Source organism: Bicyclus anynana, chromosome 13 (genome assembly GCF_947172395.1).
Source record: "Bicyclus anynana chromosome 13, ilBicAnyn1.1, whole genome shotgun sequence".
Lineage (NCBI taxonomy): Eukaryota > Metazoa > Arthropoda > Insecta > Lepidoptera > Nymphalidae > Bicyclus > Bicyclus anynana.
The window spans coordinates 8,789,669-8,814,096 of NC_069095.1; the positions used below are offsets into that span (position 1 = coordinate 8,789,669).

General features: G+C 34.3%; 3 protein-coding genes across 3 annotated transcripts in view; 1 reads left to right on the forward strand and 2 right to left on the reverse strand.

Annotated features, from left to right (window-relative positions):
* LOC112051322 (RNA/RNP complex-1-interacting phosphatase homolog) overlaps window positions 1-18,721 on the reverse strand; it is a 47,923-nt gene extending 29,202 nt beyond the window's left edge. The window contains exons 1-2 of the mRNA XM_024089921.2: window positions 18,561-18,721; window positions 18,386-18,461 (exon numbers count right to left, since the gene is read on the reverse strand). Of these exons, the coding sequence (XP_023945689.2) occupies window positions 18,386-18,461; window positions 18,561-18,586 (102 nt within the window). The 5' untranslated portion in view covers window positions 18,587-18,721. The remainder of the gene's footprint in view (window positions 1-18,385; window positions 18,462-18,560) is intronic.
* An 88-nt stretch (window positions 18,722-18,809) lies between these two features.
* Window positions 18,810-21,853, forward strand: LOC112051323 (protein DPCD). The gene is made up of 3 exons (XM_024089922.2): window positions 18,810-19,453; window positions 20,213-20,449; window positions 21,644-21,853. Exons 1-3 carry the CDS (start codon window positions 19,022-19,024, stop codon window positions 21,746-21,748), a joined length of 774 nt encoding a protein of 257 aa, XP_023945690.1. The 5' UTR covers window positions 18,810-19,021; the 3' UTR covers window positions 21,749-21,853.
* A 339-nt stretch (window positions 21,854-22,192) lies between these two features.
* Window positions 22,193-23,969, reverse strand: LOC112051324 (nucleolar protein 16). The gene is made up of 3 exons (XM_024089923.2): window positions 23,728-23,969; window positions 23,101-23,361; window positions 22,193-22,465 (listed from the first exon to the last, which is right to left on the reverse strand). Exons 1-3 carry the CDS (start codon window positions 23,823-23,825, stop codon window positions 22,210-22,212), a joined length of 615 nt encoding a protein of 204 aa, XP_023945691.1. The 5' UTR covers window positions 23,826-23,969; the 3' UTR covers window positions 22,193-22,209.
* Window positions 23,970-24,428: the final 459 nt, after the last annotated feature.

The following is a 24,428-nucleotide window of genomic DNA, read 5'->3' on the forward strand; positions in this document are numbered from 1 at the left end:
CAATATCGAGTACAAAAACAACTTAACCGACTACTAAATACCTTATTTGTTCATGTATCAAAGTTTCCAAAAAGCTTTGTTATGTAATACTAGCTGACGCCGCGCGGTTTCACCCGCGTGGTTCCCGTTCCAGTAGGAATACGGGGATAATATATAGCCTAAAGCCTTCCTCGATAAATAGGCTAACTAACACTAACAGAATTTTGCAAATCGGACCAGTAGTTCCTGAGATTAGCGCGTTTAATCAAACTAACAAACAAACAAACTCTTCAGCTTTATAATATTAGTATTATAATATTAGTATAAAGGGAAAATATTTTTGGAACGCTGTTCCTTATCGCGCCTTGCGAAAGGGGGCTAGACGGAAAAAAATAAGACTAAAAAGTTGTAACGACACTTTTTACCCGTTATAACGGTAATGTGTTTAATATGGTTGTAAGCCGTGACCTGAAGATAGCTGGTGAGTTCCTGGGTCCTTAAAAAGCCCCCCGATCCCAAAAGGTCCCCCGACCCTTGGAACGAAGTTCCTTTTGATGAAAGTTCGAAGATTTGATGGGATGGGATGAGTTGGGACGGGATGGTATGGAATGGGATAGGATGGGATGGGATGGGATGCGATATCTATAGCGATAGCGATGATTGCTATAGCGAACTTCGTTCCATCCGGGTGTCCTTTGTTTGTTTGTAGCGAATAGGCTGTGATAGTCCAGTGGATTTGATCTTTGCTTTCGAATCCAAGGGCGTAGGTTCGAAGCCAGTCTGAGGCATGTACCTCCAACGTTTCAGTTTTATGCATTTTAAGAAATTAATAATTATCACGTGCTTCAAACTATGAAAGAAAAATCCTCGTAAGGAAACATGCATACCTGAGAATTTTCTTAATTTTCTACGTATGTGAAGTGTACCGATCCCCATTAGGCGTGGTGGACTGTTAGCCTAACCATTTTTCGTTCTAAAAGGAGGCTCGTGCTCAACAGTGATCGGAAGGTGGGATGTGAATGATGAATAGGCTGCAAAACTACTTCAATGATTATGAAAATTCTTTCACCAATGGAATGAAAATAGTGACCGGACGAAATCACGGTCGTCTTCTAGTCTGTAGTAATTTATAAACTTGTTTCTGCTTTGTTGACGCTCTTTAAGGTTTACATACAAATGTGCCAGTCTGTACACCTTACAACTCAAAACTAAACTTGTAATAACTCTTCCGAAAATACAATATCTATAACTGTCTTGAGTAGGTCGATATCTCTATATATCAATACGCTGCAAAGACATTATACGATTAAACATACAACATTTTGTACGCCAAACAACCAATTATCAAATTTTCATTTCAAATTTAATGCTGGGGGAACATACATAATAAAGAAATTAAGATTGTTAAGAGATAAACTCTGTATTGCCGACGATAAATTTACTAATCAACAAGCTCTATACGCGTGTAAATTAAATTACAAGATAAGGATTGAAGCAAAAGCCTTCGCGGGAACGATTAATATGACTGTTTGACCCTAACTTTTATACGGAGCGGAGGCCTTAGTAATAAAGATAACATTACAAGCTAAACTACAGCGTTAAATGCAAGTAAAACATATTACAGAACATAATAATATACAAAGAGGGTATGCTAATGTGACATGAATAGTTTCCGGTGAAATGTATTTTATATGTATTAACTACAAAGATTTTCTACTATTAGATAATATGTTACGTGCCTACAAAATCACCGCAAAAAGTGATCCGAATTTAGCTACTCCACTGAGAGCACACAGGCAAAATTTAGTGTTTAGTTTAGTGTTTTTAGAATTCCTGAACACACAAATCGATATAGTAGACAATATTTAGGTATTATTTGTCAAGGTTTTCGCCAGGATGAAATTATGTGATAATCCAAGATAAACTCTGTCTCCATTCCAAATTTCAGCCAAATCGGTTCAGTAGCTGCTGCAGAAAGGAGTAACAAATATACATACACACTTACACTCAAACTTCGAGCTTTTTAGTATCAGTGTGATAATAACATACAATAAGTAGCTGATTTACTAGGAATGTCCATAAACTACCAAAAAGATTCATATCTTTAGGCAAATAAAGTTATAATAGAGATTCGAGGAAATACTGGCGTCATTAAAAGTCTGAATTATAAAATTTGTAATTAATTAATTGCGACAACTGTGTTCCTCAATCAACACGAATATTAAAAAAAAATATTTGACAAAGCAATCATGAATATGTATTAACAATAAATCACGTCTTAGCTGTATTGTTGAATACACGAGATTTTTACGACTTGACTTTTGATAAAACTTGTGTAGTCAATAAATTATGGAGATAATAATATATTAAAGGAGCTATACATTTTGATTACCCGCAAAACTTCACCTTGTTTGGACCGTAAACTGGGATTATAGATAAAGCATCCGTATTGATTATTATTAACGCTACTCAGCATGTTTTTTTTTTTTCATTTTACTCAAAAAGTTGGCGCTTGACCGAATATCACCTACCTACTATAAAGTGATAATACAGTCTAATGTAGTAGCATCAAAACTTGGATAGGGTAACGTTTCATCATCTCCTGTACCTTATCCCACTTAGGTAAGGTCGGCAAAATATGTCAATCTCCTCCGTTCACCTCTATTACTCGTCAACTCATCATCCACTCCCCATCCCTTTACTTACATGTCTTCTTTCACACACTCCAATCATCTCTTAGGGTAACGTGTGTTGAACTTAAACACTAAAAAAAACTTACAAAAAGAACATCACAACGTAACACTTTACCACTTAATGGTCGTTTCTGCCATAGTTAGGCTTCTTGATATTATAGCTCTAGCTCCTTGAGGCCGTAATTAGATATATTCGAAAATAAACGTAGTCTCCTAAACGTTTAAAATTAAGAACGCTTAATTGAAATAGACTTCAAAGTAACTCTCAGGTTTAAAGCAATACAACCTAAAACACTTCACAATTCATAATTATATTATGTTAAATACAATAAAATATTTTAAACATAATTACATAATCAATACAAAATATTGATCAGTTGAATAATCTATTAGTATAAATAAGGTTTATTTTGTAAATGAAAAATGCGACATATTACACTACAATCAACGCAAAGCAGCAAGAATGTCGAGGTATGAACAATTTCGGAGATAAAATCTCATTCATTAACTTCCTTGCCACTTTAAACCGTTGTACTCGTAAATCAAAAGCGAATTCTCCCTGGATGTCTTCATTTGCATCGCCCGAAGCCATCGAGTGACACTAACGACGCACAAATGAAAACAACAAAATTAAACTATCAATTTCCGTGTCCCCAAAAGCGCCATTTAAAAATCATATCCCAAAGTTATTAATGACATTTATTACAAGTCTCAAACATTAATATTCAATCACGTATATGTATTTTTTTAATTTATCGGATGAAGTACCGCTAACTTTGCTAATATAGTATTTGAATACAACTCTTTTGATTACATGTAAATAAATCTTTATAAATATTTTTCTTTGCAATTGCACGTTGTAGAGTCAACATCTCCTGAGGATGCTCCGGTTTCGGGGTGAAACGTACGTAGAGAGTATTTTGTCGGACCTGGGTGACGTTGTCGCATGGGTTCGTCGACTTTTCGCGGATGATAGCAAAATAAATAAATCATTATATAATCATGATGAACTTCCTCAAAGTAACGCCTGCTTCTATCCAATCTTTATAAATATTTTAGTTTTTCAGATATGGAATATGACAAGGATCTAATTACCTACGGAAAATCACTAAAACTTTTGAACTTCTACCTAATTCTACATTTAGTTATCTTGATAATAAAAGATAGTGAAATGAAAAATGATAATTTCATACATAGCCTGAATATTATATATAGTATATTTATGGTGCACCATGTAATATTTTGTATAATAGATATTAATGTACTATTAGTGATACAAGACAAGATACTAAATAATATTATAGGAAACATGTCACTGTGTAGATAAATAAAGAAAACAAATCGCAAGTAAGTTATTCTGCTGACGACTGCATAACATCGGTAGAATTTCAACAAAATGAATTTAATCTTCTACTTGTATCTATATTTATTAACAAATATAAACCTAATTAGAATAACATGTCGAACGCTGTTAAGAATATTCAATTTGGTCGAAAACAAAACATTAATCGGTTGGTTGTTTCAATAAAGGCTGGAATGTAATAAAATAATCAAGCCGTGCCGTTACTTAATCACCGGATGATATCTTATTTAAGGGGAGCTAATGAGAAGCGTAGATCACATTCGGTAATGGTGACATACGGTAATTTATCAACACTTTCGAACCACGACTTATGTACCACTATTAAGCTATTCGTGTTGACATAATGGCCGGGCAAACAGTGTTAAACGTTGCTATTATTCATTGCCCGTTTAATTCCACGTAATAGAACGCACGTAGTTACGTAGCGCATAAGATTCAGTATCGAGTATTGCAATTAATGCTAGATGTTCCGCTTTGATAAGCAAATTGATCGCAACATTTCAGTTAGATGGAAGGAATTAATTCAGTTACTTTTAACACGAACTAAATTATAATAGAGACAAATAGGAATTTAGGTTTTAGGAAATAAACATTTATTTTCAAGCAGATTTTTCCTTCTGGAAAGTAAAGTAACTATTACAAAATTTAATGTTGTTTTATCAAATAAGATCACAAAACTATAATTCGTACGACAATTTATAAGCGTATGTGAAAATGATAGAAGTTTTAAGGCAAATTGACTTCTGTGCAAACCCCGACGAGCGCTCATAATCGTTGCGCGACTTGTACTATTCTAAAAGATAACAGAATCAGTGTATGGATACAAATAAGACAGGTTTGAATCCTCCGAAGATGTAAACAAGAACTGATAGAACATAACTAAGAGACTAAAACATAGAGTATGCACAGTAAGTCAGTTTGAAGTCAAATTGACTTCTGCACACACCCCCTAGCGCCTTGTTAAGCGCTTATAAATCGTACAACCTGTAACGTTCTAAATCATAATGAAATCAAGGAATCTGATATAAATAGAACAGATTTAAGACCACCGAGATGTAAATATAAGCTAATATAATAAAATATAACCATGAGACAGAGATGTAATCGTATCCATTATGAGTTTCCATGCAAAAGACCACTGCACATTGTATATTAAATGGTATGCAATTAAGCGCTTAATAAACACATTACACCGCGATATTAGGCGCGCGCGCGAAGCTGACGTGAGTTAACGGCTGTAACGTGGGAACTTAGTGAAAGGGAAGGAGGAAAGGAAACACCGATTAACAATAACATATTTTATTATATTAATATATTAATTATATAAACGATTTGGTGATTTAATAATACGAAAATATGTCATTTTATTTGTTGCACATGGCAGAGACTATATCTCCAGAGTATGCTGCGATTTCAGAGAGAAACGTAAGATAGAGCGTTTTATCGGTACGGCTTTGGCACTTTCACTTTGGATTTTCCGCAGAGAATAGCAAAAAAAAACATTCATGATGAATGAATGTTGAGACAAAAGACCACAGGTTAATACTCCAACGCGATGGTCGGATCAACTTGAAGAGACTTGTGCCCTCTACAGTTCTGTTCAAATGACCAGGGACTGTGTATTATTGAGATTCCTAGCCGTAGTGGTTACAATCCTCAATCATGAAGGAATGACTAGACAGAGATTCATAATAAATTTCAATAATGTAAATCCTGCTGCTATTAAAATAATATTCAAATTAACATGTGTAAAAAAACGATAATTCAAATTGCAAAATTATATAGGTATTATAATAATGTCTTCATGTCTCAAGAATATTTTATAATGAAAAAATAATAAAATAGAAAAGATTATGTAAACAAAAAATCAATGGTGACACTCAACTAAGTTTACTGCGCTATTAAGCGACGACGCGCTTGCAGACAAATTCAATTGACAGGAGCCTCCGTTGCAGCCCGAGGGAATGGTGTTCTAAGTATACTCTTCCAGCCATCAAATTCATTTATGCTACCATTGAAGCTAAAATTTCATGACGAGATTGCATGAGAATTTGAAGGAGACAAAATTAGCTGGAGCATTTTAAGATAACAATCTATATTTAAATGAATCTCTACTTGATCACGCCATAACTTGAACGATTTAAGCGATTTTTTTCATCTTATTTTATCGTTTTGACTACTTTGCAGGAGGAACGAAAATATTAGAAAATTGCTCAAATAGTTGGGTAATTTTAAAAACATAACGTAAATTTTATAGACGGTTAAGGTACGTAAATACAGGACTGTAATTCACCTAGTCTATACCTATTAAGACTATTTTTATCCCGACATTCCTAGAGGAATGGAATCTACACGGGTAGTAATTTATAAAACACAACAACTTTCCCTATCAATAAACGCGACCGTGTCCACTTTACAAAATGATTCTTTAGTGTTGCACTGAATGTTGTCACATAGGTGAGCTCCAAACTCGATCAGGCCCATACGTTTACGAGATGCGCCCTAGTGTAGTGGCGTTATCACAAAATATGATAGATCGTCGCTAGCTGCACGACGCTCTCCCACGCGGTACCGTGATTAATTATAATTCGAATTTTATTCAAAGTGAACAGCGGACAAACTATGATACTAATCAATAAACGGTTCCATACCGACGGAGGTACAGACACGATACCACAATTTACTGTTGTCGATAGCGCATATGAAGACGTCAAAGCCAAGTGGATAACTCGCTTAGATAGAAAGCTCCAGAACAATAGTAGCAACATTTTCATTGTGATATGAATCCCTTGTAACAATAGCGTAACGCAGACCTATCTCCATCAGTGTTACACATTCGCGGCCCTAAAAGATTTTAAGTTACGAAACCGACATTGAAATATTGACATTAAATAGATTATCGCTTATTTCGACAATCATTACCGAATAGCAATCGTTAATAAGCAAGAGAACAGATATACATCAATACATCAATGTAAGTAAAGAAAAAAGATAAACTAAGTAAGCCGTAAGTAAATGCAAATAGCAAATTAAAATAAGCTGACCTACGTAATTCCCAGTAATGTTAGAGTTACTTAGCTAACAGTTGTACTATAGCATGACAAGGTTCACGATGCTGCGGCGTGTGACAGTAATCAAGTCCTTATAACAACATAAATCATAGAGACGGGCTCACAAGCGCCACAAAGATAGAAACGACACGCATCCTCGTCTCACAGCATAATAAATAACATCCAGTTCCTTTTCAAAGAGCGACCGAGGAGCAATAAGTCGCAGACGGGTCAAAGGTGAAGTGAATAAAAAACGGCCGACAATTAAATGGCGTTCTTGAAGGTTAATGAGCACAATAAATATGTTGTCGGCATCGCAGCTGCGGACAAACAAATGCATAGCCGTCACACGTGAGGAGGGTTTAGACGTTCACGCCAGGGCTGACTAGCGACTTTATTGTGAACTAGAGACAATCCGTCATAATAATGTGATACATGACGTCAAAGAGAAATTTTGAGAAGCTCAGCCTTACATTAAAAGGATAGATAAATAAAAATTGGACGGAAATTGGGCATATCGCTCATGTTCAACAAATCATAATGTTAATAAAAAAAATCGTTATTTTTATTATATTTGGTTATAGGTTAAAAGTTTCAAATTCAACTTGAGAAAATTACAGAAGCCTATTATTACTTCGAACTCTTACTCATACTTCCTTTTATCGCAAATCTTCTTGTTTGTATTTTTGACAAGAATATCAATTTTATGTATGTTTATATGATTGAAAAACTGTTTATTGCCATCCCTGTTTTGGTTTGTGCTCAAATATTGCTTCAAGTAATTTGAGCACAGATGCTGACATACTTTTAATTGAACATTGATATCATAAAGAATCTTGACGTTCAATGACATTCTTAAAACTTAATTCCTTTATTAATTTGATATAATTAACAAATATTTTATAGGTACAATGTATTAAAAATAAATAAAGTTTATGGCGCTTAGGAAAATAACCGTTACATTGACACTTCAGACTATGTAAAGTGGATAATTTATTGCAATCTTAACAAAGATATGAACTACACATTTTAATTTTACGAGTAGGTATAATAAAAAATATTTAACGAAAATTTTCAATGCCGTTTCCGTCGTTATTAGTTTGCCTGCTCTGTCTATCTATAAATATACATTTACTACTATATCTCTAGGAACAAATTTTGTCCAGTAATTAAGTAGTAAGGTACAAAAAGCCGCAACTTCCCACCACCGGACGTCATATATGTTATAAAAATTCATAGCATCAAAAAAAAATATTATAATGTCATCTTCTACTTAAGAGTCAAGTGTATACTATACAGTTTTGAACAAAAAATTCCAACAGCTTCTTTGCACACTGTACGTGAAATGTTCATGATCCGGATAATTATGCAGACTTCCCAAAAAAAAAAATTGTAGCCAGAAACCCATCATTACGCTAACCGCCCCCAGCGTTCAAAGTTCACACATGACTGCACGAGACGGAGTTGTACCTGCATTTGATTTATACTAAGGGGACAGAAACACTGCGGGTGTGAATTCATTTGGCAAATAATTCTAGGGTAATCTTAACCAATCTTAAAGACCTCTGATTTTCATTTCAGAAGATCAGCTCTAGATTCAACGAAGTAATTCTACAGGTCAAACGATTCAAGGAATAATGGTCGATATAATAATCGCAGCGGGCAGCAGTCACCGCTGGCGCCTGTGCAGTAAAACCTGCGCCTATTATCATCAGACAATTTTTTTTTTTGCTGTAACCATTACAGACGTGAATCTACACTTTTTAAAAAAGCCGCACACAACTTAATATAAATTTCTGAATATGAAATCGCTTCATTTAAAAACGTTTGATAAAGAGCTCGTGATTTTAAAAAATACGTCCAATACATCATCGACAATATGAATGGAGATATACACAAGGCAATATTTAAGAATATTGAGAGAGCCGGTGTTGATAATTTAATTAACATGTGCATTGCATTCGAGTGTCTTTAAATAGACGAAGAAAAGCATTACCGTGACCATCATTATATCTTGGTGTTTCACAATGTTAAGTTAAATACATACCTAGTGTGAATTGGACATGGTCTACGAACTTACAAGGCTCAATGTTCTAAAACAACTAGTAACACTTTGATTTTAAAGGTTAGTGTCGCTTTTTTCAACGGCAAAGTGAATTGTCGGGAAACACAAAACCAATAGGGACGTATTAACTGTTACCGGAAGGTGGTGAGACGTGGGTGTTCTTAACCAGTTGTATTTTTTCTGTGCACTATGAAATTGGCGGCGTATTTGGTCATTGACATAATGTTGTTAAATCCACGTGCAAACCGGCTAGTTAAGGGCCATACAAACAAACGCTATACACAACGGATCTTTAAAGAAAAATAATCGGCATAGATCACTGTAAATTTTAGGATAAAATCACCTTTTATCACATTTTAATATATCTCTGTGCTAAATTACATTCAAAGCTGTTCAGTCCATCCGATGTGATTTAGTAACAAACATCCATCAAAAACATCCAACCAAACATTAGCAATTTATAACATCAATTACATATACCTAGTTATCAAACTAGACGCTAATTAAACGTTTTTAAGGTTTGGATTTTCCTTATATTCTAATTCTTATTGTATAACATCATAGGAAAACTTCTATTCTAATGCAGCGAAACTCGTCTGCCGAGCTTATTTTTCGCGCCTTCGTGATGAGTGGTTGTTTGTGTAAGTGTTTACTCATCCCACGAAAAGATCGCGTCCGGATTATAATACTTTCGTGTATCACTAAGGGTGAAATACTTTGTTAACTAAGCTTCATTTAACTTCAAATGCACGTGAAATATGTATTTTTAAATTTAATATAATCCTTAACACCAACTTTAACATATTTTTCATTCCAGCAATAGTCCAGGATCTCTATATCATACTCACAGATTAGCTTGCTAGTAATCAACAACAATGTTCCCCGGATCCTTGATTATTACTATGCAGTATGTACAAAGATGTAGTAGATGCTTAACTCTAAATAATAATTAGTACCTATCATCGGTTACTTCACAAGAATGATTGATACGTATGTACCTACATGGTTAAAAGGAGCTCTTCCAATGTTGTCGCTAAACTCGTTATAAGTAACATACAAAGCGGTTCAATAGTAAGCGATAAAGGGAACAAACTGGTATCTCCGGCACGTGGACCCGATTGAGGAGTCCTTGTTTATAGAGGCCAGGACCACACAGAGGGATCACCTGGCTATCACCCCGCCTCACCTGTAATCACGCCATCATTACCTCTAATGACGTGTTAACGTTTCTTTATGGGAATGCCAAACATGACGTTCACATTTCGGTCATTTACATTTGTTTGTCCACTATCTTCGGATTGTTTGCTTACGTCTTCTAAAACAGAGGGCGGCATTTCGGCTAGCCACCGGCGCTGGCTCTTAAGTGCAACTTCGTATTGTTTGGACTTTGTTTTTTGGGTTTCCAGTTACTCGATTTTTAACATTGTTTTGAATATTTTTATCCATAGTGATATTATAAATGCGAAAGTGATTTTGTCTATATCTCTATGTGTTACCTTTTAATGTACGCTGAACCGATAAATTTGGATACACGATAAATGGGACCTTCGAGCAGAACGTTAGCTAATTTTAATCCGGAAATATCCGTGGTTCCTGTGGGAGCCACGGGCTGGTATAACTATTTTATCTTAAATGCTTTTTAACAAACCATACTGCTATTAGATATAGAAAACTACTAATAGGTACAATGTCAACGAAGCAAAAACAATCTATTTAAAAAACCACAAATAACCTACAAGTAGAACAAAAGCGTAACGAATTTCAATCAACTTTTGACGCCTTACAATTGATAAAATTGATTCCGTTCAAAGAATTTGCTCTACAGCAGCATGTCTGTTTAAAACAATCAAGAAGTTACCACTTTGATTGAAAAGCAAAAAGAAGACAATGTCTACTGCTGTCTGGTCAAATTCTGTATAATAGTATTCATACAATAAAATGTTTTATGCTCTTTTTTATGTCTTGGTGGTCTTACAAAAGCAACACCCGTGTATGATACAAAACACACAAGACACCATTCAGTTGTTACATATTGTGTGTTCATTCTATTGTTACAAATAGTGCCAATAATATTTCTTAGAGTAATTGGTTAGCGCGTGCAACCAACGACCCAACGAGCATCACTGATTGAATGCCGTATGAACCACCCACGCGATGCGCCTGTCATTTGCACTGTTAGGGATTGTATCTTGTATTAAGACGATGATATCTTTGATGTAGGCTCATGATTACAATCTTGGGTTACGATATTCAATTACAACTTCAAACGGGACGATACGTTTTATTTCACTACATTTCTGTACTTAGTAATTTATATGCTAATTTTACGTTTAAAATTTCAAATAATACGAGTAGGACTTCGAAACCTAATAATTCCGACCGGTCATTATAAAACCATGACATTATTACAAATATTTGACCTCAATCATGGAGTAAATAAATCAATTGATATAACTATGTCAATAATAATGGAGAACATGTATTCAACTCGCTCCGTAATTCAATAGTTAGACTCCATAAATTTTAATAAGAGTAATTGGATGACGACAGAAAGTTCGAACAATTCCAATAATAACAATGATTTAGGAACTTCATTTATAAATAATACCGGTATTGTGGAATATAAATATAGTGAATGAGAAAACTATTCCAGTATTGGAAGAAAAATAACAGTTCCATCAATATTTCTGATAAATTTCGTTGCTCTTTACTTTCCGAATTTTCTGTCTTTATATCACGAGCAAATTGACAATCAACTGGCATTGATTAACCAAACTCTGTCTCACAAACAGTCTTTACTGCTGAAATCTTTACGCTTGTCACCATTTGGGTGTCTGATGAGTGGCTTTATAAATTGTGAAGCCTTATCATCGTATATTAATTTAAGGCTGTCTGTTAAAGTCATCCCCACTTAACATTCCCTAATACAAATTAGTTTATTAAAACCACCAATTTGGTTAATATCCCTTAAATCGAAGATGAGATCACTGCTGTGTTTCTGCAGCATTACGATATTCGTATTTATCATTTCAACCGTACTCTATGTTCACTATCGACAACGTTTGCTACACGTTGACGTAAACAATGGATCCGGTCTTCAATACGTCATGTTGTTTAAGTAACAAATTATCACATCAAGAATGCATAAGCCGAAAAAACAATGATGTATTACAAAAGCTATTAAGATCAAAGTGCTTGCTAAATAGACATACAGTTAACACTGCCCACCGTTTTAGGCGACAATCAATAACGACTATATCATAGTTAACTTGATTTTAGCACATGGCTACTAAATAGCAATCATACTCGTAAAACAATCATTTCCCACAAATATGAATGAGGATATGAGACATGTTTTAAAGTAAATAATAAAATTAGACGTACCAATTCATATAATTTTCTATTCAATAATTTCTGTTTACCCTTTCATTATAGAGAATTATATAGGAGAGTGACCAATTCTACAAATTACCTTTTCATACGGAAGCATTACCATAAATAAAAAATTCTCATTCTTTTTTGGTGAAACACAATAGCTCCGAGGAGTTTTCAAATGATTTTGCGTATACGAAATCGAAGTTAGGTTCGCATACAACTTAACAATGGAGATCGTCTGAAGAGCCTTGCTACCGTGCTACCTCCTAAGGGTTCGAACAAAGAACATAGTATGGGAGTATTAGAAAGTCCGTTTGCCAAGGATACTTTTTGTCTGTCTTGATTTACTTGAGACAGCGGGGCGTCTGGTCAACGAATAAAATTAATTAATTTTAGCGTTCCTAATAATATTTGTGAAATTTGAACTAAACATTTATAAAATCTGTTTGTCAGGGGAATGTGAGTGAATTCGGTATACACTTCATTACTAACACTCAATGAGCTTCTTTATTAATCACCGGTCCCTTTACACCCTGATGAATATTCATGTTGACTTAAAAGAGGACTAATTCGACCCTTAGAATAAACGAGATGGAAATACATACTTTTTATTTTCGGATTTTATGATCATGTGACATTATATCATGAAGATAAACGGGTATGTACGTGTTGTAGCTTTCGCTGTTGATCTAATAGTCAGAGTGCATGATATCGGGCGAACATTACTTACTACCCAGTGTTCCCAAGCTTGTCATGACGTTTTATGACTTTTTTATTTGCTTTGATGGTCGGAGAAAGGCAACACTGATATCCTAGTTAAGTTTCCACTGCTGATAGAGCGACAGTGGTATATTATATTATAATCACTTCGAATGAGTAGTTCAAATGTTTATTTTACTTAAGTTAACCTAATGCTACTAAAGCTTTTGTTCGAATTTCTACAAAAACAAATCATTTCCTGCAAAGGAATAGTGAAAATCAGATTCAAATTATCTGTAATTGTTATATCATTTTTGAATAGTTATTTTTTAAGTAGATCTACTAATTCTTATAAATAATACTTATCGGCATTCCGCCCCGAATTTAACTATTCATAAATACAAATAATATTATGCGTATCATAAATTAGCGATTATGGACACTGAGTCAAACGTTTGACGTTATTAAGATCCTCAAAACTATGACCTTTTATAGTTTTTTTTAACATAAAAACTTTATCAACAGGAAAACCTTTGATATTATTTCTTATCACGTTCGAAGGACCACACAATTTGAAAGAGGACATTATAATTATGTTTCACAGAGATTTCAGTTGTAATTTCTTAAAAGCCGAGATCTATACCTAGTGAAAGTTTTCCAAAATAAAGTTATATTTTAATATACGAGCATGTCCGGCGAGAATATAAACAGAAGAACAAATGTAAAAGTAAACAATTTAGTATAATTGATATAAAGTTAAATTAAGTAGTATAAAGAAAGAAATTGCGGTGTCTATAACTTATCTTGTAAACAGGACAAAACAAATAAAAAACCAAGAGGACAATAAGAAATGAGCAAGCTTTATAACTTTATAAGGCGTCTTCGTGTGAGTGCATAATGGGACCATCAGATCAATGTCGTTGTACCAATTGTGGCCTGCGTTAGAGAGGTGATATCGTAAAGTACATTGCAAAAGAAAATATTGTTATTGTCGTGCATCAAAGGCATATTTAGCTGATTGACGCAAAGTGTTTGGTCTGACTTGGCCGCCTGCTCGATCGCTTAAGCTGATGAAAGTCAAAACACTCGTATACAATATTTATCGAGTGTGGTGCTTTGGCAGCGTAAATTAAATTTTTATCTCGCTCATAAATTGGTACGCCTGTTAACACCTTCAAGTTATTGAACATTATATCTGCAGGATTAACGAGCGATCCGAACATTCCATACGAGCTGGGATCAAAAAATAAACTTGCAATTTTTAATATCATAAACTAGCGGACGCCTGCAACTTCATCCGCTCTTAGACATCTTTAATCCGGTCCTGTCAGAAAATCCGTTTTTAGCGGACGTCTACCTACTATAAACCTAAACCTAAATATACCTCTTTGCCAAATGACATCTTTGTATGTCAAACGGTATTCGATATTTTGTGATGAGAGACCTTTGGCTTTTATATATTAAGACAGATTAAGAGCAAAACAAGTAGGAAAACTCTTACAACAAATTCTAACAAGGAAAAAATAAAAGAACTCCAAAATGATAAGAAAACTAATCTGGCTGTAAATAACAATAAAAACACTTGCATATCTGAGTTATATCAAATTACACCTACCGATTGCCATTACGGTAATATCCCTTTATAATTCAAACTAAACAAAACATCAAAATTTATGATCGGATCCCGTTGAATAAAGGAACGGAATCAAAGCGCCACGGATACCGAATAAAGGCGTATTTCTTTCGAAAAAAAAAACATTCTTAAGATGTAGAGATAAAGAAACAACTATTCATAGAGCGCAGTATGAGGCACCCGCTTTATCATATACTGGATTAGGCCTTTGGAGTCGGGACCGTTGCTTTTATGAAGGCAAATATTTTGACACGCGTGTGAGAAACTAGAGAATAGATGTATAACGGGATTAAGGTCAATCTTCTCGTCTCTTTCTGCGCAACCATGTTAAGTTTAACTGCTTATCTTACAGGATACACAGAATCCACTTTCGAACTCAAATATTTGCCGAGCATAAAAACATTTAACGTTATCAACATCTCAATTTGTCGGAGGCATTTGAATACTGAAATCTAAGCCTTTTAAAGGCTTTTAATCTGTATAATTGTCCCACATGCTCTTGTGACGCTGGGGAGAACATCAAAAGGTAAACGGCATTCTCGCATACCACAGGTATCTCTATTGTGAATAAGAATGGAGCGTTTTTGGCGCGAGTAATTTTATCCTTTGATATGAATAGCGAATATTCGTAAAGAAGCAAATCATCAGGACACAGATCATGCGTTTTTTAGGAACTTAGACCCAACGTTACCTATGGACGATTAGGTTACTAGCTCAGAATCATTGGTGAAGATTATTTGTAATAATGTGTGTAATATTTGCGCATATAGGCCGCCAAACTTCGATTCAAGGATGCGATAATCACGCAGACGATGATGAATGGAGTACTTTTTGCTGAATTCAGAGCCTTTTTTAACGGTATTTTTATCTATCTTATAGGATTTTAGACCCTAAAAGACAACCCCTTCCCGAAGTAATGTTCACATCGGTACCGGGAAGGAAGGGCGGTGAATGTAGGAGGTTTTAGCCCGTAGGGCACCGTGTATCGGTGAAGTCGGGCTTCGTCATCTAGGCTATGTCCTGGATGTCATCCATGAGGATGACATCCAGACTCCTACAATTTGAAAAAAAAAAAAGGATTTTAGACCCTGCTGCTCCAATTTAGGTTGGAGGGCTTAGAATTTACTCTGTAACAATCATTATCAGATGTTAATGATCGACGGCTTTGCGTGACACAAACACAGGAGTGTAACTCCATCAACATTCTTAACTACGAGCTAAGAATTTTTACACAATTTTTGAAAGAAAGGAAAGCCAAATATCGTATGTTCACTGGCTGATAATAATAATAAATAATGATAAATTTGTCCTACGATAGCCTTTAATATGGTGAGCATGTATGTAAAGGCTGTGGCATGCCGGCTATGTGCTAGCGAGACTGAACCACAATCCGACCCAGAAATGCGAGGGTTCATATTGATGACGTCATAGAGAAGCCGGCGTATTTGACATTATGGGACGCTAGATTGTGCGAGGAATGTGAAGCGATGAGGGCTTTGCAGAGTACGAGGAAAAGAGAAATTTTCAATCTCAACTGGAAAAGATAAACAGACTATAAAGAAAATCGTAAATACTGTCACAAGAAAATGTTTTTAAGAATAATAATATTTTATCAAAAACGACAACTATAATAACGGAAAAGTTTTTAAGATATCCAATTGTTTTTATATTTTTTTAAAGATGAGATGTGAATACTAGTTAGTTATCAATTGTATAATTAATACATATTAATATTATTATATATAATATTGTATTAGTAATAAAAATATTACACTTATCACGTTATAGTTAGGCATATCTATACTAATAATATAAAGATTTCAATGTTTCATTTATTTGCATTGAATAGGCTCTGAAACCACCGAACCGATTTAAAAAAATATTTCTAGTTTGGGAAGCTACCGAGTACTATAGGCTATATTTTATTCCCGTATTCTTACGGGAACGGGAATCACGCGGGTAAAACCGCGCGGTGTCTGCTAGTATTATATAAACAATTAAACTTTTATAGCAGTATCCTCTTTTTTTTTATTCTTTACAAGTTAGCTCTTGATTACCATCTGGTGGATGGTAAGTGATGATGCAGTCTAAGATGGAAGCGGGCTAACTTGTTAGGAGGAGGATGAAAATCCACACCCCTTTACGGTTTTTACACGACATCGTACCGGAACGCTAAATCGCTTGGCAGTACGTCTTTGTCGGTAGGGTGGTAACTAGCCACGGCCGAAGCCTCCCACCAGCCAGACCTGGACCAATTAAGAAAATCTCAATCAACCCAGCCGGGGATCAAACCCGTTATGTAAATCCACCGCACATACCACTGCGCCACGGAGGCCGTCTAAAGTCTCTATATTATATTATCTTACTAGCCAGCTCCTGCGGCATCGCCAAGTTACTCGCTGATAATGTAGCTTTCTACTACTGAAGATTTTTTAAAAACAAACCATTCTTTCCTCTTTATATTAGTGTATACATATGTTAATTAGAATAAAGTTTTGATTTGCAATAGAATACGCCACCTCATTTTACAATGCATTTGTCATCTAAGTGTGTTATTCTCAAGTGAACGTTGTGCTTTACAGTTAAGCAAACATGCACTTATTGAGCCTCCTTGCGCGCCAATAATGCATTTCATTGTCGGCTCCCCTTTGCTAATGCAGGTGCAAATGCTTCTAATTCAGTCAACAACTAATCCTATTAACTAGATGATGTAAAATTCTCATAGATTTCACTTGCATTCTTTAGGCAACTCATTATGAGACTATATTAGGGTTAAAACTAAAAAGGTAGTTTGGTTAAAAATATTTTCATCAAACAAACTATTATGTAGGTAAGTAACTTATTGATATTGTAAATTTCAGATAATAAGACAATAAAAAAGAAAAGTAAACTTAAGGAATTAAAAATGTATTGAAATAGCACCTAGCGCCATCTAGTATGGATGTGACCAACTTTTAGTACAAACATTTGTAATAGTGTTACAACTTTGTTACAGATGGCGTTATTAAGAAAAATAGCTTATGGTTAATTTAAAGATATTAATACAGTAAACAGTTCAGTTACTTAATACTTATCTGAATAATACGCGCAACATGGAATAATAGTCATATAGATTCTATATTGGCTCATATTATTTATTATCACAGCACATTTTATTCCACTAAAACAAAACTGCAGGCAGATAATTTTGCAGAATGTTAATGTGACCTATTATTTCTATAATGATCCATATTGTTATAAAAAAGTTTAATTCAGTGCAGTATCAGTTTAGTATGGTCAAATTACTCTTCTTCAGTTTAATTTGTTAAACATAATCTATCACAGTGTAGTTCTGAATATATATAGTCCACACACTTTACAAGTATAACAGCCCTACTCAGATACCTATGTTTTTATTTATCAAGCCAAAAATTACCCTGGCCAGGCCTTCCTCATTATAGGAGAGAGGGAGGTGAGACCCACCACGCTGTTTCAATGCAGGTTGGCGGTATAATAGGAATACTTAATTCTAAATGATTAACAACTTACCCTTTTAAGTGGAACCTTAAAACAAATTATCCTTGTCCCTTCTATAACTTTACCACATGCTTTGTATGGTAACCACCTGTAATTTAATTAAATGATAGTGCACAATATTGGTAAGCAAAAAAAAGAAATACGTAATGTTGATTATTAATTAGGTTATGTTCAATTTCTCACTTACCTATCTGGAATGCTTTTAGAACCCATTTTAAAGGTAAGCACCAATTCATTTAAATTATATAAAAATAATTCGCTACATATGATGTGTCAACTGAGTAAATAAATAATAAGTTTTAAATAAAGTATAAACAACAAAAGTTTTTTTTATTGTGTCTACGTATACGTCACAAACGTCAAATGAATGTATAATTCAAATCTATGCGTCAAATATTTGGTGAATAGCATAGATTAATAGATATGCTGCTGTTGTCATTGTCAGGGTCATGTAAAAATTACATTACTGTGATAAATAATAAATGATTTTGTTTTATTATTGTAATCACAGTGTAATGATAATAGTTTGAATTGTTGTAATGCATTTTCCATGTGTGTTTTACACATGCATAACATTTATCTGTGGTTCAAATACTGTATCCCAGCAACCGGCAAGTGAATGAGAGGTTACCATAGCAACAAAACATCATGAAAAGAAAAACAAGCCCGATCGATTCGACTGGCTCTGGTGTAAGTACCATACTATACAAAATCAGTTCTTTAACTGAGGAAATCTCACCAAATATTGACTCTGGCTTGTGTACAAAGAAAATTATAATTCCCGGTAATCACGTCGAGCAAGCAATGGCTTACAAAAACAGTATTTGGTACAAATCGTTACTCAATGCTGAGAAAACATGTTTGAAGGAAGACCAAATAAAAAAGATTCATTATAAGTTTGAAGATGGTAATGAAATGGTTGAAGAATATAATGCGGACACCCGGGTGTTGTTAAGGCGCGCCTGGAAAGTGAAAGGGAAAATCGGAGGTGAAGGCAAATGGTTAGTGGAAATTGGAGATCCTATACCTGATGCTGTTACAAATACAGATGCTCTGGACATAAAGGAGAGCAAAGATCAAGTATGTATTTAATTGTTTTTACAAACAGAACAAATGAGAAGGTAGGCTAGGTTCCCTACATTGTGCAGTAACAAATATCCAATCCCGAGAGTTGTAACAAATCTTTTAATACCACTTGGCTATTTCTGCAGCTAAACTGGTTTAGCACAATAGACAGTTCAAACTTCAGGTTGTCATTGAGATTTCAACAAAGGGCAGCATTTGTAGGAGGTATCGCTTGAATGCACTGAAAAGCTTTGCTCCATTACAGATAGTGGTTTTCTTATAATATTGGCTATTGGCTTGTTTGATCAACTATTACCTAAATAATACCTTTTGTATGTTTAAAGGTTATTCCTTCAAGATTAATATTATATTGTACAAAAGTATTGTTGTACGAAATTCAAAATTTAATATTAAATGCTGTAGTGGTTTACATAAATTATAATTGAGTAGCAATATTTGAAACTCTCATAACTTTAATTTTAAGTATATGATATACTTACTTACAATATCATCATTAACAACCCTTATTTGGCTCACTGTTAATTATGTCTTCACTCAGAATAAGAGGGGTTAGGCTAACAATCCACCATACTGATCACACACTTAAAAAATTCTCAGGTATGAAGGTTTTCTCACTATGTTTTTTTAGTATTATATTTAATTTCTTAAAATACATTGTTGAAGATGTGTGCCCCGGGCCAGATTCAGACCTATATGCCCTCCTAATCTAAGGCAGAAGTCATATTGGTTATAATGTTTTAATATTATTTACAGCCTGTTTTATTAAAAAGAAATACAAAAATCAATATAGAATGGAGAATACGTAATCTCCCATATCCAATAGAAACATATTCTATTAAAGCTAATGATGAAGAGAAGCATATAGTGATTAGTACTTCTAATAAGAAATACTACAAAAAGCTAGAAGTACCAGAACTAGTGAGGGTCGGTTTGCCTATTGAACAATCAAAAATAAATGCAACACACCAATTTAATACACTTATTATAACTGTAAGTATGTTAACATTCATATTAGCTATAATAAAGAATGTTTAAATTTTATGTTTCTTAGACACAATTGTCCAGATATTTTTTTTAACCAACTTCCAAAAAGGAGGAGGTTCAGCTGAATGTATGTTTTTTTTTTTTCATTTTCTCCAAATTATCCCTTGATGGTAAGTGATGATGCAATATAAGATGGAAGCAGGCCAACTTCTTAGGAGTAGGATAAAATGCACACCCCTTCAGGTTTCTACACAATATCATACTGGAACACTAAATCTCTTGGTGGTATGTCTTTGCCGGTAGGGTAGTAACTTGCCAAGGTCAAAGCCTCCCACCAGCTATAAAGATATTGCAGAATGTACTCTTTATGCAATAGTCATTGCTCAATCCTTACCCGTCCTATCTCACCAGAACCTAGTATCTACTTCTTCCTTATTCTTGAGCAGCTCTGCAGGTCTTTAAGAGGTTCCTGTATCACTATGACTGCTTCCAATCTATTGTGATCTCCACTTACTACTTACCTCTCCAATACTGATTGCACCAAGTTACAGCAGCAGTTTCTTAAACACATTTCCTGTTAGGACATACTAAATGAGCAATGACTTTTAATGATGATCAACCTCCACAAGACAATGACTCTCCCAAACTCATTTGCTTATAAACTTCCTGGTGCTGATTGCAGATTACCATTCCATTAAGAATATGGGGATGAAATATAGCCTATGTTCATCATCATTAAGAACCCATATACAGCTCATTGTTGGGCACGAGTCTCTTAGAATGAGAGAGTTTAGGATTATAGTCTAACACACTGGCTCAAAGCGGATTGGCCTGACTTAAAACTTCTCACACAAAGAATTAAGAATTCACGATGTTTTTCCTTCACTGTTTGAGACACGTGATATTTAATGTTTTAAAGGTTGGAGGTGCATGCCTTAGACCAGATTTGAACCTATACCCTCAGAATCAAAGGCAGAGGTTATATCCACTGGGCCATCACAGCTCTCCTATGTTACTCCCTGATAATGTAGTTTTTTATGGATTTTTTGAAATCGACCCATTTTCGACGCATTACATTTGTTTATTAGTTACATACAAAATTACATATCTTTCCTCTTTATTATTAGTATAGAAAAAATATTACAACAGAAAAAAAAATCTACTCAGGTTTAATCTGGTGTGTTTTGTTTTCTGTTTCAGTATAATAAGCCACAAACACTTATTGAGATGGAAAAGGAATGGTATCAAGAACTTAATAAAATTAAACCAATGAAGGATATACCAAATGAATGTAAAACTCAATAGATATAGAATTAAATATTTTTTTAAGATGTAATGTAAATGTAAATTTAACAAGTAAATGTTTAGTTTATTTTATTTATAACTAATAAAACTTTTAATGAAGTTCTATTAATATTTTTCTTATCAACTGACATATATTATACAAAACTTGTCTGCTGTTCATATTTTAGTTGAATTTAAAACGTTTATCAATGTACCACCACCACCAAAAGCTAAGGATGTCTCTGTGGCCCTTAGCCTAAAAATTTATTAACTAACCAATAAATATTTTAAAGGCATAAAAGTCTGTATGCCTAAAAGCTACTAACAAGAAAGGGTGTGGTTGTAATAACAAGTAAATGTGTTTTCATCTAAGTTGTTGGGCCAACAATAATTTCCCCAAGTCCATCTTTGATGATCATTGATGGTAATCTACTCAGTGGGTATGAAAAAATTAAAAGTATCAAAGAATGTATTAAATTTTATTAGTCACTATCATCCATAGCTAAGGCCTTTGCTTGTTTTTTAAGTTCTTCCTCATCTTCTTCTTTGTCTAGGAGTCCTCTGGTTTTAAGATATTCACTGTACTGTTTTGGTATGCCCATAAACTTTTTGATTTTAGCTCTCAACTGTTTCCATGTTTCTTGATAATAGTTTTTTCTATCTTTCACCATAGCTTTGTAGTCATGTCCATATTTATCTAATAGGTATGTTATAAATTCAACTTGTCCTTTCGGCAGCCTGAAATAAATACAAATTCATCATTATCAGCCTATTTTAATGGCCCATTACAGGGCTAGGCTTCCCTCCTTATAGGAGGAGGGACATGGAGCTTACACCATGTTGTTTTAATCAACTCTGATTAAAACAACATGGTGGGTGTGAGGGCTTAGGGTGATAATGTTAAATTCATTAACAAGTCCACGGTCAGATATTAATGTTAATGAGTTGTACTGACAGCATATTGTGTTCTCTGAAGTATAGGGCTGTATCACCCACTTTCTGACTCTGGGCTGAATTTTAACTGAAAATTTCTTAAAAGAAAAACTTAGTACCTCATAGTCAGACCCAGGATTTGAAACCAGGACCTTGTGATGGTGATGGCCTCACTAGAACTGCAGCAAGTTCTATACTAAATTGGGTATCTTTAGCTGCTCTAGTACGTATTACCAAATTTGGATAGGCAGGGAGAGCAACATGAGGAGAGAAGGGGAGTGTTAGTTAACTGTCAAGGACGTCCTATACCCATAGGTCACAATTTGAAGATTTTTCTCTACCACACAATGGACCTGCACGCTTGGTGCTGCTGCATGCTTGGAATTCTGAGATATTCATCTCCATAGCTAATGCATATCACCAGACAAAATATAACTTACATAAATTTGCTTTCTCTAGGTGCCCTTGCTTCTAGCTCCAATTGCTCAGCTACTCTTCTTTTGGGTGCAGGTTTTTGTACTACTACCTTTTCCTCCTCAGAATCAGATTCTATGTTATTTACAATTTGCAAGGCTTTATTTAGTTTCTCTTGTTTGAAATTAGGTATGCTAATAACTTTATTTGGATCTGTTGCAAGTCCCATGTCACGAAGATTACGACTTGTGGTCTTTTTTGGGTTCCATGCCTCCTTTATAACTTTACTGTAAAAAGTATTAATAAATGTTATCAATATTAATTAAAAATAAAAAGTATTAGATAGAAAACAAATGAACTTTGGATGAAATATGAATTCAAGATTATATGGCATTCTCTTGATGCCATATATCTTGAATATTACATAGGTTTATTTACTTTTTCTCTCAAAGTATTCTTGAGTAATATATATGAAACGGCTTGACCAATATTGATAAAGTTTTATATTTTTAATCGGTAGGTCTGAAAATACGTTGTTCTCATGTTTCCGTTGTGACTAGGGTAGTCCACCCCAAAATTGTATTTAACCTATACCCAATTGCTAAGTTACATAGCAGCATTTAATTTTGCTTTGTATTGTATGGCGTACTTACCAATTCACCTCGCCGGTTCGTTTTAATTTAATATGCATTCTTTTTCTGTTGAAATTATGGTGATATTTTTTCTTACGGTGTTGCTTTTTAATTTTCATTTTCGTTTATCAACTCAATCAACTTAATTAGTAAAATATTTATTTTGGTTGCGTAAGCTAATATTTATTTGTTATTTTTAGGACTTTTAGTTAAAATAATAATTTGTTTATAGGTAATAAAAACATGTGCGAAAAATGAAAATGTGCGTAGCACAGAATATAAATAAAAAATTAACTGTCAAGTCAATGTCAAGTGTCAATCACAGAAAATGGTCCATAAATTAGTGCTGTTTTATAGGCCTCGTACAGACTACTTTAGTATTTTAGTGGAGTACAAACAATTTTTGCGCGTTATATACAAACACTGTTCGTACTCCACTAAAATACTAAAGTAGCCCGAACTGGGCCTTAATAACAAATGTAAAGATTATCTATGTATAAACCACATATAAACCACGATCTTCGGCCATTATTATATGACTTGCCTCGCTAACCGCTTGTACATATGTTTTCTGTGCCGTTACCCTTCGATCAAGTAATCATATAGTCTGTGAAAAGTCTAAGCGATGTGCTTGATAATCTGTGAAAATTTACGCGTGTGTGTATTGCGAGCATAAATCTATGATTGCGAGAGTCTATAAAAAAAAAAAAAAACATACAGCC

Bases quoted from the DNA above. Each gene is read 5' to 3' on its own strand.
- LOC112051323 (XM_024089922.2), top strand. From the start codon at position 19,022: ATGAAAAGAAAAACAAGCCCGATCGATTCGACTGGCTCTGGTGTAAGT. The intron at 19,454-20,212 runs GTATGTATTTAA...TATTATTTACAG, and splicing joins TAAAGGAGAGCAAAGATCAA to CCTGTTTTATTAAAAAGAAA. The intron at 20,450-21,643 runs GTAAGTATGTTA...TTTCTGTTTCAG, and splicing joins TTAATACACTTATTATAACT to TATAATAAGCCACAAACACT.
- LOC112051324 (XM_024089923.2), bottom strand. From the start codon at position 23,825: ATGAAAATTAAAAAGCAACACCGTAAGAAAAAATATCACCATAATTTC. The intron at 23,362-23,727 runs GTAAGTACGCCA...TACTTTTTACAG, and splicing joins CGAACCGGCGAGGTGAATTG to TAAAGTTATAAAGGAGGCAT. The intron at 22,466-23,100 runs GTAAGTTATATT...TATTTATTTCAG, and splicing joins CCTAGAGAAAGCAAATTTAT to GCTGCCGAAAGGACAAGTTG.